At 32.5% G+C, this 17,095-nt stretch overlaps 2 protein-coding genes across 2 annotated transcripts; one reads left to right on the top strand and one right to left on the bottom strand.

The window, feature by feature from the left end:
- The first annotated feature begins 6,601 nt into the window (after positions 1-6,601).
- Positions 6,602-9,607, top strand: LOC133312896 (small ribosomal subunit protein uS3x). The gene is made up of 6 exons (XM_061514170.1): positions 6,602-6,759; positions 6,837-6,984; positions 7,107-7,278; positions 8,786-8,840; positions 8,928-9,059; positions 9,178-9,607. The coding sequence occupies exons 1-6, from the start codon at positions 6,730-6,732 to the stop codon at positions 9,346-9,348; spliced, it is 708 nt and encodes a 235-aa protein (XP_061370154.1). The 5' UTR covers positions 6,602-6,729; the 3' UTR covers positions 9,349-9,607.
- A 1,068-nt stretch (positions 9,608-10,675) lies between these two features.
- LOC133312916 (uncharacterized) lies at positions 10,676-16,637 on the bottom strand. Its single transcript, XM_061514198.1, has 9 exons — positions 16,544-16,637; positions 16,380-16,460; positions 16,102-16,278; positions 14,989-15,159; positions 14,530-14,742; positions 14,364-14,452; positions 13,287-13,953; positions 11,588-11,648; positions 10,676-10,784 (listed from the first exon to the last, which is right to left on the bottom strand). Exons 1-9 carry the CDS (start codon positions 16,635-16,637, stop codon positions 10,676-10,678), a joined length of 1,662 nt encoding a protein of 553 aa, XP_061370182.1.
- Positions 16,638-17,095: the final 458 nt, after the last annotated feature.

The following is a 17,095-nucleotide window of genomic DNA, read 5'->3' as shown; positions in this document are numbered from 1 at the left end:
GGAACAAAATCTACCAATTGTTTTTTTTTTAAAGCTTTGTAGAGAAAGTTATTTGCTTGGTGTTTGGTACACAGTATTTGGCCGGATTCCCGGGAAACTGAATTTTTCTAAATTTTAAATTTCTAGATATTATGGTAAACTGAATGTAAAAATCATATTTTTGAAAATTGAGATTCCCGGACAAATAAAAATTTCTCCTGTACCAAACACCCCTATCAAAGTTTTGAGAGGTTTTATGATGTTGGTGTTGAATGAGTGATTCGACCCATCAAAGCTTGCAAATCTTTTATCTTTTGGTTTTAAGGAGATTTGTGCTAAGTAAACTCATACTTTTTCATGTATCAAAAAAAAAAAAAAAAAAACTCATACTTTTTCATGCTTTTATTGAGATTTAAGAAAATTGGGTTTTCTTGAATAGTGAATTTCGAAATTCTTGAGCATTTCGTCAAGTGACATTTTGATCGAGGAGTATCTATTGGAATTTTCCTTGGATTGGAACCTAGGTTATTGGTTTGCCAATAATACGGTAAGTCATTTAATGAGCATTTATGATGAGTTTATAATTATTGACTTAATGTTTTAAGTGTTATATGCGTTAACGATCACCTGCACACTTATGGAATAGGTTGTTCTGATGTGGAAGTTGGTGATTGTATTCATTTGTTAGCAAGAAAAACTTGGAACGAAAGACTACGATAGCTAAACTTCTGGACTTTGGAGTTAGTCCCCTTGTTTGTTCCGCATGCTCCAATATAGTAATGGCTGAGTGATGAATGTGCATTATAGTATTAGAATATGGTATGATGCATTATGAGATTGATGATGAGTTATGAATGATATATGATGTTGATGTATGTATAAGATGTATATCTGGCCAGTAGATTTATGTATGTATGCAACTACTTCCCTTGGAGCGAGACCCTAAGGAACTCCTTGAGGTCAGATACCTAAAAGACACAGTTTTTCTCTTGAAAGTATATTGCATGTATGAACTTTCGTTGGAGCGAACCCTTGAAGAACTCCTTGGGGATTTAATGCCTAATAGACATAGCTTTGTCTTGAAAGGACCATATTGTCTATGATGCACGGACACTGACACGGGACACGACACGCCGACACGTTAATTATAAAAAATATCATATTTCGACACGTTGGGACACGTTTTGATATTAAATAATATAATTTAGATTTGACACATATAATATCCTATAATAAGTCATATAACCAATCAAATATTTAAATTTCATAACTTTAATATAAACAAAAATAAATTTTCGTATCTTGTTAATTTTTCATGTCAAATTTCATAACAGAAAAAAATTGATTTATAAATGATTTTTTTATTTTTAGTTAATAAAATAAAATTAAGACTAAAAAAAAAATGTCAAAGCGTGTCGGAACGTTGACCACGTGTCGGAAAAAGTTGACTGCGTGTCGGAGAGTTGACCACATGTCCCAAAATATTGACCGCGTGTCGAAACGTGTCGGAGCGTGTCCGTGTCGGACACGCACATTTTTAAAAAATGCACGAGACCGTGCTTTAGAGCATACTGTAGGGACTTTCATTGGAGTCAGCTCGACAGGGACCTTCTTGTGGTCAAATACCAAAGAGGCACAATTATTTACTGGAAGTTTTCCCTGCGAGTTGAGATTATGTATGATGTATTATATGTTATGCTTATTTTGTTGCTATGCACATGAAGTAAACTTAAGGGTGGAATGATCCTCCAATTACCCTTAATTTACTGAGATTTTTATCTCACCCCGTGTTGGGGATATCATTTCAGGTACCAACAATGATGGTGTTGGAGCATTACTTGACAAGAAGTCAGTTTGAGCAAGACTGATAACATAAGAGCATTGATTATTATTTTGATGTTGAGTATATTTCCATGATATGATGATGTATTTTGAGAAGCCTAGAGAATGGCTATATACATTTGTAAGTCTTGGAGTACATTGATAGAAACTCATATATATGGCTTATATTTACAATGATGTAAATGTATTTTGGATTATGTAAATGTGAATTATGTAATTTATAACCTATGCACAAGAATGGCTAGGTTATCTAATATGATGCATAAGATGCTCATGTAAGAGATGTTATAGTTCATGTATGATCATGAGAAGCATGAAAAAAATCAAAAATGACTAAGTTGAGACATTGACATGATGATGATCTCTCTTAGAATATAATGTATGAAATTGTGAGAATCAAGAGGTATTATATATGAGGTTGTACAAGTTAATTCATGCATGTAATGTTAAGAAATGAGTTAACTTAGAATGCAAGCAATGTTAAAGCTAATGGCTTGATGCCTAAGAAATGTACAAGTTGGAGAACTATACTTGTTAAGATCTACTTGGATGTATGAATATTTAAATGAGAGTTTATCAATCATGAAATAGATGAAAATTTTATGATAATAAAAGTACCATTTCAAGTTGTAACAAGAGTTTATAACTTGTCAATTAGGTACCCTAAAGAGAGGCAAGATATTTCCTAAGTTGGTAGTATGATACCAATGAAACCATTTTTGGTTTTGGGGAGCGCGCTAGTGTTTTAGAGAAATTATTCGAAGAGCGTGCACTAGTGAGCATTAAAACACGCTACAAAATCAGGAAGGCAATAGCCAACCTCTTGAGTACGCTAAAGCGCGCAAGGAGAACACTAAAGCGTACTAATGGTGATGAAAATACCAGATGAGAGCGTTAAAGCACGCAAATCAGAGTAATTTCTGCGTGCAGGAGCACACTAAAATGTGCTCAAGGGTACTAAAGCGTGCTACTTCTGTTCAAGAAAAATTAATTCTACACCCTTATGGTTCATGATATTATCTAGTGAGGGTTGGTAGTTTAATGTATATTCCAAAGTACGTATGAATAAAGTTTAAAGTATTTGAGTTCAACGGTTATCGTATTGATTTATTAGCAGAAACGGAAAAAAAAAAATTATCCGTAATTTTAATTCAATTATTTTAATTGTACTTAATAACATAATGTATGATAGCAAACCTGTCTAGAACAATATGTTATAATGTTAATGATAGAGTTGATAAATACGGTAATAACAAGCATTAATCTTAGGCGATCCTGATTGTTACATTAGATATAAGCAAATGTTGTGAAATGTAGGCATTTTTTAATTAAACTTGATGTCGACTGTGATTAAGTACATCTTTTCTTAAAAGGTGATCTTCTTTGGGGTTATTTTACATTATCGACTTCTTATTATTATCTGCAACATATTATGGATTTGAATGACTAGATTTCTTATATGTAGTAATGTATAACTCTATCGTAAATATTTATTGAAGTAGTTGAGTTGTTAAACAAAAATAACATATGGATTAATATTAATATTTACTCCGAATAATGTGAATACTAACTTGATAATTATTACTTGTGTGTTCCAGAAGTAGAGGTGTCAAAAATTTCCTAGGACCATACGGATCAAATAATAAACGGGTCAAGTTGTCCCAATTTTTAATCGGATCAAGCTCCTTAGATCCAAGAGAGTTAAAAAATAGCCAATCCACATACATAAACTGCCCACATACTTGTCCACTGTTTTTAGCCCACAATGCTTTACCGATTCTTGTTGATGAGTAATGTCATAACAAATTAAATTTGAAACTTTCTTTCTATTTGACTTCATATCATACTTTTCTTGTTGAAATGAGAGAACCTCCCAAGCCACCCTTGATTCAATAGCTCTATATAAATGTTTAGTTGCTCAGTTATTCCCTTACCTTTATACCTATAACTAGAAACCTAGAAACTATGCTCTAATTAAATTTTTTTTGAAAAAAACAATTCTTTAGAGGAAGCCTATAAACGTGTACTTATTCATCACATATTCAATATATTCTAATAAACTATTCACCACATACTAGTAATTAACATATTTGTTAGAATGTTTTAGGGGTGAAAAAAGAGATAATGAGAAATACTTAAGATTGTTCTAAAACAAATAATGGAATTCGTTTTATTATTAATTTTAATGTTTAATTTGAGGGAAACATTTTTTCATTTTAATTCATTTTCAATATAAATCAAGTAACGCTTATATCATATAATTAACTAATTTGATCCGTTTAATACCAAACCCTAAAATCATTGGCGTCGTTGGATTAATTATCGCCTATACCTATGAAAACGACCCTCTGTGCCCAAAAGCCCTACTCCAAAACTAGGGTTTGTTGTCACAGCCACTTCAACCTCCACTCTGTGTGTTTAGATCTCTCACATCTTCTCTAGCTTCCGATTCGCGACAATGGCAACCCAAATTAGCAATAAGAGAAAGGTCCATGCTCACAGTCCAAGCTCCAAAGGAGGAAGAATAATACATCTATCCTGCTGCTATTATGGCAAATGATATTGAGGTCCATGTCGCTTGAAATGTTTTGATTGCTGGAGTATCGACTGATAGTACTTGAATTCCTAGTTGTTTTTGTGCGCAATGTTCCATGTTAAAGAATTGCTCAAAAAAAGGAAAGAGTGGGAAATACTTAAGATTGTTTTAAAACAAAGAATGAAATTTGTTTCACTATTAATTTTAAAGTTTAATTTAAGGAAAAAAATGTTTTTCATTTTAATTCATTTTCAATATAAATCACACAACCCTTCTATCATAAATTCAACTAATCTGATTTGTTGAATACCAAACCCTAAAATTACTAGTGCTGTTAGATTAATTGTAGGAGCTAAAGGTGTCAAAGCGAGTTGAAGTCTATAGGTTAATCCGCAAAGTCATATATTCAGCCCTAATTCATTAAGGCCTTTTTTAATGGTATGACATTTTTTAGCCTTAACACTCAAATCTCTATAATTTAATGGGTTGGATTAGGGCTGCCATGGACCAAATTTTTTCTTTAATCAAAATTTTCGTTATTTAAAAAACAAAAAATCATATAAATTTAAATATTTATACATATAACATAAGTAAAAATTGTTTAAGTCAGACATGAATATGTCTCGCTAACTTCTTTTTGTAGTTGGGATCACAGATCCGATGTGAATCCTTTATATTTCCTGTATTGTTTTTATAAGTTAATTAGTTAGTTTGTTTTATTCTGTTTGTGTTAATTTTTTCATATCCTGATTAGAACTGGTCACTCTAATTATAGAGTTTTGAGGGTTAGGACTCACAATAGACATATTGGGGTTTTAGTTTGGACAATGGTAGAATAACAATTTGTTCATGACCTAGACATAGGCTTACATAGATTGCAGACTTATAATTCATTTGCTTAATGCTTGATTCAAGAGGAATTACTAGACACTAGGATTCTAATTGGGTTAGAGGTTGAAATCACTAAGACATTAGGGTTCAACTAATTTATAGGGAAATAATGAATTGTCTGAGCAAACCAATTAATTAATTATAAAATACAATATAAAAATTTAAGGGAGGATCGGAGGTGAAGTGCAACCTGGCTACAATCTTCTTACAACTTTCAATCAATCTTATATTTTCTTGACGTTCTTGATCTTTTCTTGCATGCGTTTTAATATTATTGTTTTTAAAATTCTGTTTTTAAAATTCCAACAATCAATCACTTTCACAATCAAAACAATTTTCTTTTCCAACTTAAGGAGAATAGTTAAATTAATACTTGTTGCATTAATCCTCGTGGAAGATATTTACTTATCACTTTTATTACTTGAAACGAACGGTATACTTGCCGACTTCGCAACTTGAACCATGTGGATATTATACATAATCCATGTGAAAAGTCATCTATAATATTTTACAACACTCCCCCTTTGATATATTCTACAATTCAACACACCATTAGTGTGATGGTTGTAGAATACATCAAAGGTCATGAAAAACAAGGAGTCACATGTTATGAACCATGCGAAAGGTCATCCATAATATTTTACAATAAAAATAAATTTTTCAACAGTGATATGTTTCAATAGAAAATTTCCTTTGCACATCAATAAAAATGAAACTTTCTATTGATATATAAGCATATTATCTATCCAAATTTGTATTGAAACATATTGTATACAATACACCTTATTAATTTTATCGATAATAATAACTAAAAAGTTTTTTTTGTTACGGTAATAGTTGAAGAAAATCAATGATTTTACTTTCAAATATATAGCATACTAAAAACAGTTATTCAATACTAGCATTAAGATTTTTTGTAATCGTTACCTTCAGTTTTCCAGTAGAGTTATTGTTTTCTGTTATGATTCTTGGTGAGAAAATCTTTATTTGATGACATACTTTAATAATGAATTTTGTAAATATAGTAACTAAATTTTCACTTATATTATTATTTTTTATATTTTCACTTATATATTTGTATACAAATATTATTTTATTATAAAATTAAAGTATAAAAAATTATATTTTGTATAAAATATGTTAAGAAAATATTAAATATATATTTGTTAAAATATTTTTTAATGTATTGAATATAATAATTTTTTTTATGAAATTATAAATTTAAATGACCCGTGAAATAGCTTTAATTTATAGGGCTTTTGACTTATGTGTATTTTTATTATTAAAGTTCATTTGGTTATGCGGACCTTTTAACCGTAATTCACAGCTCTATTATAGGATATACCTATAAAAACGATTTTTCATGTGCCCAAAAGCCCTACTGCAAAATTAGGGTTTGCTGTCACCGCCACCTCAAGTCCTCAACATTAACTCTGTGTGTTTAGATCTCGAGCTTCTTCTCTAGCTTCCGATTCGCGACAATGGCAACCCAAATGAGCAAGAAGAGAAAGGTCTGTCCTACACAGTAATGAACATAAACTTCATTTTCTGTTTTTTATCTTAATTTTTTTTGTTCTGTTTTTTATAGTTCGTAGCCGATGGGGTTTTCTTCGCTGAGCTGAACGAGGTTCTGACCAGAGAGCTCGCGGAGGATGGATACTCGGGTGTGGAGGTGAGGGTCACCCCGATGCGCACTGAGATCATCATCAGAGCCACTCGAACCCAGGCCGTTCTTGGTGCGTGATTAAATTCATTGCTCCAATTTCGAGGATCTCATCTTTCGTGGAATCTAATGTTGCTGATATTGATTGCTTTGATTTTTGTTTATTCATTTATTTATTGGGTATTTGAAATATAGGTGAAAAGGGAAGGAGAATTAGGGAGCTTACCTCTGTGGTACAGAAGAGGTTCAAGTTTCCGGAGAATAGTGTGGAGCTATATGCTGAGAAGGTTAACAACCGTGGTCTTTGTGCTATTGCTCAGGCAGAGTCTCTCCGCTACAAGCTCCTTGGTGGCCTTGCTGTACGGAGGTATTATATGCTTTAAATTTATCATTTTGGTATGGAAAATGAATATTTTTGCTTACATTTAGTATGTGGTACACCCCACATTAGCTAGTCGGGTTTATTGGGGAGTGGTTTTTTTTTTTTTTTTACATTTAGTATGTGGTAGTTTTGGATTGTTTCATTTTTTGTTTTGTTGATTTGTTGATCAAATGCGTGCTTGGAGGGTGAATGTGATTATGGCTTCTCCATGGTATTATTGTATTTTGTTTGACATGTCACGTTTAATAACATGTGTTGGATTCAGTTAACTATTTGCCATCGAGGATTGGGATGGGTTTGGATTTTTTTTTTCTCAAAGTTGTGTTGAAGAAGGTTTCAATTATTATATGAATACACTGGTTTTTGTTTGGCTTTTTTATGGATGTTTGATTTTATGGCCATTTGAATTTTGTTTTCCTTGGAGACTATATTACTTTTAGTCATCTACAAAGCAGATTGGTGCTTCTGTATCAAGTTTGTGTCGGAAGATGACTAAATCATTTTATGTCCTCTATTCCATCAAAACTCGTGAAATTCTGTTGTATTCATGCAGTTACATTGGGGGATACATGTTCTATTTCCAATCATGCTCACTTCCCTGATTTGATTTTGCTGTTTTTGACTGTTGACTTGATAAGTATGCCTTAGATTGATGCCATTGTATCTAGACAATTACTTATAATTTTTAATGATGAGTATGTCTTTAATTTTGGGTAGTTTTATTTTTTTATTTTTGAGCATTTATATGAGTGTAGTATAAATTATTTATATTGTATCTATAATCTTTGGCGTAGCAGCGATCCTAATCGCTATCGTGCTATGGTGTTTTAGGGTTGGATGCTCTGTGCAGCAATCTGGGATTGACAACTATGTTTTTATGTTTTGCATTGGTGGTTTAGTTTGAAAGCTGTATGACCATTTAATTTCATATGGTTTGTCAATTGATTTAACTGTTAACCTGCGTCATATTGTTCTTAGGTGCATACCTAGTCTTGAGATGTTGATATAATGTCAAGCTTTAGATACTATGTGGGGCCTCAGCTGAAGTGGATTAAGTCCCTTTAGGGACTACTTCATCCCAAGATTGAATCCCAGCCATGCCACTTTGCCTGCACTTTTGCCTAACTTCCCCATCCCCACAGTGATACAAGCTCTCTGTAACCGGGAAAAAAAAAGCTATACAGAGCCATGATAAGATAATGGTGCTTGCTTGTAACCTGTGTTTAATATTTACTCTATGCTGGAAGGCTGAGATTATACCCCCTTTGCTTCTTCCTATATTTTTTGTCGATAAATTGTAATATTCGAAGGTTTTTTCAGTTTTAAATATATTCATGTAGGATGGTATAGATAATCTTCTCGTTTAATGGAAGTCTACCTTGAGTTGATTTATGTGTATGTGCTAGTTCCCCATGATAGACCTGTCTTTCTCGACGGACATATTTCTGTATTCTGTGTTTGTGGTTATAAACAATTGAACTATTTGTTTCAGGGCCTGCTATGGTGTTTTGAGATTTGTTATGGAAAGTGGTGCCAAGGGATGCGAGGTTTGATCTACAGAAGCAACTTTGATATCCTGTTTTTGTACAGCTTTACATAATGATTTGGTAGTAATTGCTGTTTGATTTGAGCAGGTCATTGTTAGTGGAAAATTGAGGGCTCAGAGAGCCAAATCCATGAAATTCAAGGATGGTTACATGATTTCTTCCGGGCAACCAGTCAAAGATTACATTGACTCTGCAGTGAGACATGTGCTCCTCAGACAGGTTCGCTTCTATTCTTTACCTGATAGAATTTCTTTTGGCACTAGGATTTTTAAGTTATTGATTCATTTTGTTTTATAATGGATTGTTGATGCTAATAATTTTTTCCTGTGTCTTTTAGGGTGTTCTCGGTATCAAGGTCAAGATCATGCTTGATTGGGATCCTAAAGGAAAACAAGGTCCCAAGACTCCTCTCCCTGATATTGTCACTATCCATGCTCCAAAGGAGGAAGAAGAATACATCCGGCCTGCTGCTGTTCTGACAAGTGATATTGAGGTCCCTGTCGCTTGATATGTTTTGATTGTTGGAGTATTGACTGATAGTACCTGAATTCCTAGCTTTTCTTGTGCGCAATATTTGATGTCAAAGAATTGCTCAAAATTTTCTAGTTTTAGATACAAGTATTCATCAATCGTTCTATCCGTTCCCTTCCTCAGTTCGAATTTTGTTTATTGTCCAAAGAGTTGTTATGAATGTCTAGAAAGAAATTAAATGATATTTTCTTTGTTATTGATTTCGGACGTTCAGATGTTCTATCTTATAAATAAAGTCATAGTTTTATACTTGGAAGAATTCGTTCGACTTTGTTTGCAAAAATATTATCCAGTTTGTTTTACTCAAAGTAAAAAACATTAATAATTCGAAATTCTTGTCAACGAGTACAATACGACAATAAATTTTTACAGCTGCCCTTGGAAGGGCTAGGTTACCTGTAAGATATCATTTGCATGGTGTTACGTAACTGGGATAATTAAGATTTTTATTATTATTTATTTTATATTATCCATTAATTCGTCGCGGCAAAGTTTTAATACAGTTGTGTTTTCATAATTGGAATTTGGAACAACCCCTTGGTGGTAGGTTTAAATTTGTTATTGCCTCACAACGTATGTATAACAACGTACATTTAGTCTTTTATAGTCAGTAAACACTAATTTATCATTAAAAAAAAAAACAATTACGATAATTATTTTAATTGAAAATAGCAACGTGTTTTTATTTTTAAAATTATCTATTCTTAATTGATACACACATTAATTTAATGTTTATAGTAATAACAATAATACAATATTTTTCAAAGAAAATGTTCAACATGATTTTAAGTTTCAAATTACCTAGTATTAAATTGGTAGACAAGTATCAAAGTGCTATTTTCTAAATTACTATACTAATTTGCGATAAAAATTTAAGGTGGTTTTTTTAAAAAAATAGTTAATATTAAATTATTTTTGTTTTTCAAAATATACTAAAGTGAAAAAGGATATAATTTCAAGAGTCATCATTGGAAGTGAAAATGATTTGAGATTGTTAATTAAATAGACATAATTATTAACATTGATTGGTAATATATGTACGGTATAGTATTTTCCTCCCGTAATTTAAATATGATATCGTTATGGATTATATGAGATATCTTTATCTCCGTTAATCAGAAAATAACAATTTCCCCGTATGTATAAAATTAAATTGCTCCACATGTAGAAGTCATATATGTAATACCTCAGTTTTATGTAAGATTTTAGGCTACATATTCTTTGTCTGATAGTGAGCTTATATGATCATTTTGTGAGCTGCATTGTCTTAAATAATGACTTATTTTCAAGTTAAACTTACTTGGTTAAAATATATTTGAAACTACTTTGACAAAAATTATGACTATATGTAATTCAAGGACTAGAATTTTTTTTGAGTCTAACATGGAAAATGACACGTGGATTGACACCTTTCTTTAGGTTGAGAAAAACTTTAGTACACTGAGATTATCGAATTCAATGTTCCTTTTACTAAAATGGAAAATTTTTACAACTTGAAGAAAAATATAAAAAATGGTATAGATAAAATGGATTTTTTTTTTTCCTTTTTAATAAAAGGGACCACCGAAATCAATCCTAGTGCACTGAATTTTTTCTCGTTAGGTTTAGTTACGTGGGAGTGATTAAAAAATTATTATTTTTCATATGGGTGATATTATTCCACATAGTCACCACGCGTAATGAAGCACCACCTAGAAAGAGTGTCTGTATAAGAGCACATTTTCACTGCCCAAGTATTTACTCTGTTATAAAAAGGGAAAAAAATAAAACAAGGATGAAAATAATTATAAATATCAAGATAGTGTAAATAAATCTATTTTTTTATATTTGATAAATGGTATATCGAGCAATTGATACTCTCTTAATATTGAAAATATTTTCATAAAAAAGATTGTTATATAGTAATAATTTATTTTTATTTTTAGTATTTTTCAAAAAATATTTTGTTAAATACGTGATTGCAATGTTAGTAAATTCGAACTGAGTCATTGACTCGGTTGGGATACCAGATCAGTGGATCACTGATTTAATCAGTGGATCACTTGTTAAATCATTTAAATTGAACTTATATAAAGATATGTAATAAATATATAAATAGAAGTAATATATTAGTTAAAGTGATCTAACTTAGTAATTAGCATTTCACTCTCCTTTCTTTAAGTGCTAAGTTTGAATCCAAGGAGTGCAATAATTTTCAAATGATTCAACCAAAAAACTGGTGTCGGATTAGCATCGGTTGAACCCAATTTATAACCGATTCACCAGTTATTGATCGGGCTATATAGTTAATTGACTCAATCAGACCAATTAGTGGTCCAGTTCTCGATTCAACTGGTCCAACCAGCTGGATCAGGCTGGTTTTTATAATCTTGCATGATTGGTTCTTTTCTCAAAACATCAATTATATCATGACAGATAATTTATAATAATATTTTAAAATTTATTAAATATAAATATTTGCCAATAAAATACCGAATAAATCATTTTAAGTATCAAATTAAGAAGATAAATAGCATAATAATGCTCCATATTAATTTGTAAATGAATTTAAATGAGTAATTTTTATGTTTTAAACATGATATATATATATATATATATATATATATATATATATATTACTTTTAGAGGGAGGATATATTTACAATCTCTTATAATTAAATCTTAAACGTTGAGTCATATTTATTAATTAATTATTAATCTTTAATAAATTATAACTATTAGATCGATAAAAAATAATAATTAAAATTTAATTGTAATAAATTATAAGAAATTTTTTTGTAAATTTAACATTCCTATGTAAATTGTTATAATGTCACACATATGTATGGGTAGTGGGAACTCCCTCAAAATTTAATAATGTAAATTGTTATAATGTCACACACATGTTGTGGCTAGTGGGAACTCCCAACATGTCATGTCGTAATCATATCGGGTGGAAATTTAGAGTTGACACACTCTGGTCGGTGGTCACTCGCCTTATGCCCTTATCAGCTACTGCCTTCAATTATTACTACTCTCACAATTCATTGGTTGATAATATCTCTGCATTAATTTGGGATCATTATTCTCTTCTATCCTCAATAGCTGCTTTACTTTCGATTTATAATTTCTGATAAATAAATAAAAAAAACCCATGTGCAACGACTTTTAACATCAGGGTCCTTATCAATCTAACTAAATTCAGAAATTCTATTCAAAACCATACTTTTAAATATGGTGAAAAAATAGTCATGTGATTATATTATTTGATCATAATCACTCATTTAAAAATTATACACTTTTCTCTATTTATCTTAGGACTAATGAGTGCTTGTGATCAAATAACATGATCACATAATCACTTTTTCACATAAGAAGATCCACTCCCTTCTAATTATGTTAACATTTTCAAAATAAAACTTTAGAGAATATGTTTCATTGGAATTGATTGTAGTTGGAAAAAGCTGCAGAAGGGTTCACATGCTCCAAGAGGATGAGTAACCCAAGGATAACAACCATTAGATGTTAATGTGGTACCCACATAACAAGTACAAAAAACAGAGCTAATGATGATTATACTTCTAGAAGAAAAACTCTTCCTCAAGGAGCATGTCACAATTTTTCGATTGAACAGGAAAAAAAAATAGTATATATTATATTTTTACTTTCCAGATAACTTCTACTGGATATTTAAAACACCATTTGAAGAAATAACATGCCAAAATTTCTTGATCTTACCCTCAAATGATGGTCAATTTGCTTACACACCAGAGCGACCTACAATTTGGCAAAACTTAATAACCTATTAATATATTCTGATGACCAGCTTCTGCATACTCAAATGCCACTGTTTAAAAGAAATCATTATACTTCCTGTGCATGAGGATTCATTACTCCTAATCTCTGTATATACTCAGTACTAGTGATGGATATAACCCATTGAACTGGTTCGAGACCGAATATTGTGATGATCATAGAGAGAATAACCATATTCCACAGGCTTGATAACAACCACAGATTCCTGCTTCCCATCCTGCTCCTGCACTGCCCCAAATAGTATCTCTTTGGTTTCTTCATTGCTTTGCTCATAGTAAGTGTGAGGGATTGATGAATGGTACTGATGGCGGCGATGATGATGTTTTTGTTGGTGTTGTTGTTGCTGTTGTTGATGCTGAAGATCTCCATCCCATCCACTGTAAAATGCTCGACTTTGCCACAATTGTGGCATTTTTTCAGCATCCTTGGACATGAAAGGATATGTTTTCCGAGGGGTGGGGGTTCTTGTGTCAATAGAAGGGGGCTCATCTTCATGTGGAACCACAAAACTTTCTTGCACAGGCCAAGCATTTACTTGCTTTTGAGGTTGCTGGAACTGCGGTTGGCTTTGAATTTCATAGCTCTGTGGTTTTTTTCTGAAACCAGGAAATAACCCTCCCATTATTTCCATTACTGATGCCCCGGCATTGGCAAGAAGCTTCCCAATGGATCCAAAGAAACCTTCTTCTTGCTTATCAGATTCATCTTCTAATGGAATTAAAGGAGGCCTGACATATTTCAAGGGCTTTTCATATGGACTTGGTGAAAAGCCAGACATTGCTGGACCCTGAGCCTACAAAAGCATGAGATGGATTATTGACTGAAATTTTCTAATATATTCAGATATCTATTTTAGGAACTTTAGAGTATGCAGTTTTAGAAAACAAAGGACGGGTCATGACAATAGTATATAGGCAATGCACAATTGAATTTTTTTGAAAACTAAAGCATAGCGCGAAATGACAATTTTTACTAGTCATGCAGCTAACTGTGGAAGTAAGAAGTAACAAATTATTTTTATTGAAAGATTGAGAACAGATGTATTTCTCAAAATAACTCCAGATATCAACTGCATCTAAATTTATTGAAGAAGTTTTTTTAATGAGAATCATATTTATTTATGACCAATTAAGTTATAATGTCCATATGCATCTGATTTAATATAAAGCATCACAAGGAAAAAGACTAGGCACTCACATCCTGAGATGCTACAATAGCACTAAGTCTACGCTGCAGCAATGCCAGCATATAACCAAAGAAGCCAGCCCCAACAAGCATTGCAATTCCTGTAAATTGAAGGAAATCACTCTTAATTTGTAATTAAAAGAATTTCTAGTAAAGAAATTGGACTGGTTTAGTTTACCAAGTGGAAATCCACTTCCATATTGATAAGCACAGTCATCAAAGTGTAGTTGGATCTCCCTGATGGCTTGGTTTCCTCTGTCTATGATGAGTAGGGAACAACTACTTCCAACATAAACCACATCAAAGTCATTAGAAAATTTAGCTTCTTCACTTGGTCCATCAACATGGCCCCCTCCACGGCTCCATTTTCCTCCAGCAATTGTTGTGACCCCTGAAAACAGAAATCTTAATTCAATAAAAAGTTCCCACCACTGACCCTAATGTGAGAAATAGAACAGTTTTTCAAAGATAACTTGGCCTAGAGCACCACAAGAAGAATAAATACAAACATCATTTGTAAGTGGTCTTGAATTTCAAACAAGGCAAAGTTTTATGATGTTATCATTTAGGAATCCTGTGCACAGACACAAATGAAAAAAGGGTCCCCCAGGGGAAAGGAGGATAACATAATGTTTACCTGAGTCGCTAATTTTCCTAATTGCCATATTCATAATATCAGCAACATAGATATTCCCTCGGTCATCAACCGTTATCCCCTTTGGGTGGTTCATCCTAGCCTCCCTGAGCTTTCCATCAACATGTCCAGAATATCCTTCAGCAGATCCTGCCACCAGCTTCGGTCTGCTATCTGCAGAATTCCAATTAACATGCTATTTTTTGAAGTGAAGAAAATATACACATGCAAATGGGTTCAAGTGTGGTAGAGAAATTACATTAAAAAGAGAAGTCTTATATTACAGACTCAAGGAGTTCAAAATGCATTACATACATCTTCGTAAAGCTCATAAGAAGAGCTAGAGGGACATGTGATCATGCTTGGTACATAGCACAATAAAACTGATGCTAATGACATAAACTAACTCTTAGATGCACATTGCTTCCATTGACTGTTTCTGATTCTATTCTACAATGCAAAAAGGAGTTGACCAGGGGGGGAATGGAGAATAAGAAATGACAGTTTCCAACTATGCTTTCTTGTCAGTCTATGAAACATGAATATGATAAAATGTCACACTGGTTGCAGCAATTTAAGATGTCCCAAACTAATGGAATGAAGAATGTTGGAAGTAGCAACAAGAATTACTATAAAACTATATGCTTCAATCTAAGACAGCATTGAACTTCAACTACACAAAAAAAAAAAAAAAAAAAGACTGCGACCTTGTATGACCTATCTTAAAAAGATTGCAATTTGACGAATGACGTGGTGAGATATGAGGAAAAACGCCAAAACTTCCCACAGTAAGAAATTCAGGATTTACTGCCTGAGGGAGCACAAAGTTGAGTAGCTAATAATTTTCAAAGTCAGAGTATGATTAACTCCAAGTAAACCTTAGAACATGTGACACAATGAAGGGATCAAACAGTCAAGAAGCTTGTTGATAATGTTTAAAGTCAGGCCAAAAGCGGCTGAATTACAATTCTCTACAACAAAACCAAACCTGTAATCTCTAAAAGGGTATGCTGATTTTACCAAAAAAAATAAAAAATAAATAAACAAATGAAAAATAGCGTGAACATGGGCAACCAATCAGATCATAAGCTACCGCATACACATTGGCACACTTACATAAAGAAAGTGAGGAAGAAATCCGATAAACGTTACTATTAGCCGAATCCAAAATCAGAAGCTCCCCATTGGGCAACACCTCAACTGCATAAGGCTCTATTCCAAGCTTGCTTCCATCAAACACGGTTTCCACAGTGTACCCATGCTCGAACTTCATCATTGACTTCCCAGCAATAGCTGCCATTCAACATTCCAATTCCATGTTACAGAAAATAAAAATGTTAAACAAAATAGATGAAAACAAAAAAAATGCAAGCAGCATTGAGATAGATCCATACCCGTTTTGGTGGTTGATTTGAACGACCACACCCATTTAGTGAAAGCAGGCACGGCATTTGAGAGAAACCCACTAACAATCTCTGAAGAAAGGTAGAAAATTTGAAGTAAAAAACAAAACTTGGATCAAATGGAAGTGAATGCACAAAACAAGGGGAAGACTCACTTGCTGGTGAAGTAGTAGTGGCTGATGGTGCAGCTGAGACACTGCCAAGTAGAACCAAAAGAGTGAAACCCAACACCAAATGGAGCTTACCCATTTGATCCTAGTTCGTAATGGAGCACCCAGAGAAGCTTCTAGAGCAGGGAAATGCAAGCTCTCAGAAATGAGAAGAACCCTAATTCAAAAAGCTTGAACCAGAAAGATGAAAAAAAAGAGTGGTTTTTTCTGGGTGCATTGGGTTGTTAACAGAAACCAAAACACTGGGTTAGTGTTGAGTGAATGTGAATGAGTGTGTGTGAGAATGAAGTGAATGCAAAAAGAGAATGGAAAAGGCAAAAGAGACAAGAAAAAAGCAAGAGGGAACTAGTGGGCCAGTGGCAATTATATATTAATGTCTTTATTATATATTTTAGAATATAACAAATATTCTTTGTTCCCAAATTTTTTGCTGTTACCACTGCAAAGTGTGACGGCTTTAAGATTTTTTTTTTCCAGATGATTTTCAGTTTACTATGTCATAATTTTTAAGATTTAGCATAAAACTTAAAAAAAAAA

This window comes from Gastrolobium bilobum, unplaced genomic scaffold (assembly GCF_033153095.1).
Source record: "Gastrolobium bilobum isolate Gb01-03AN ecotype WA unplaced genomic scaffold, APGP_CSIRO_Gbil_v1 utg6455, whole genome shotgun sequence".
Taxonomy (NCBI): domain Eukaryota; kingdom Viridiplantae; phylum Streptophyta; class Magnoliopsida; order Fabales; family Fabaceae; genus Gastrolobium; species Gastrolobium bilobum.
This window is presented reverse-complemented; position numbering and strand designations above follow the sequence as displayed.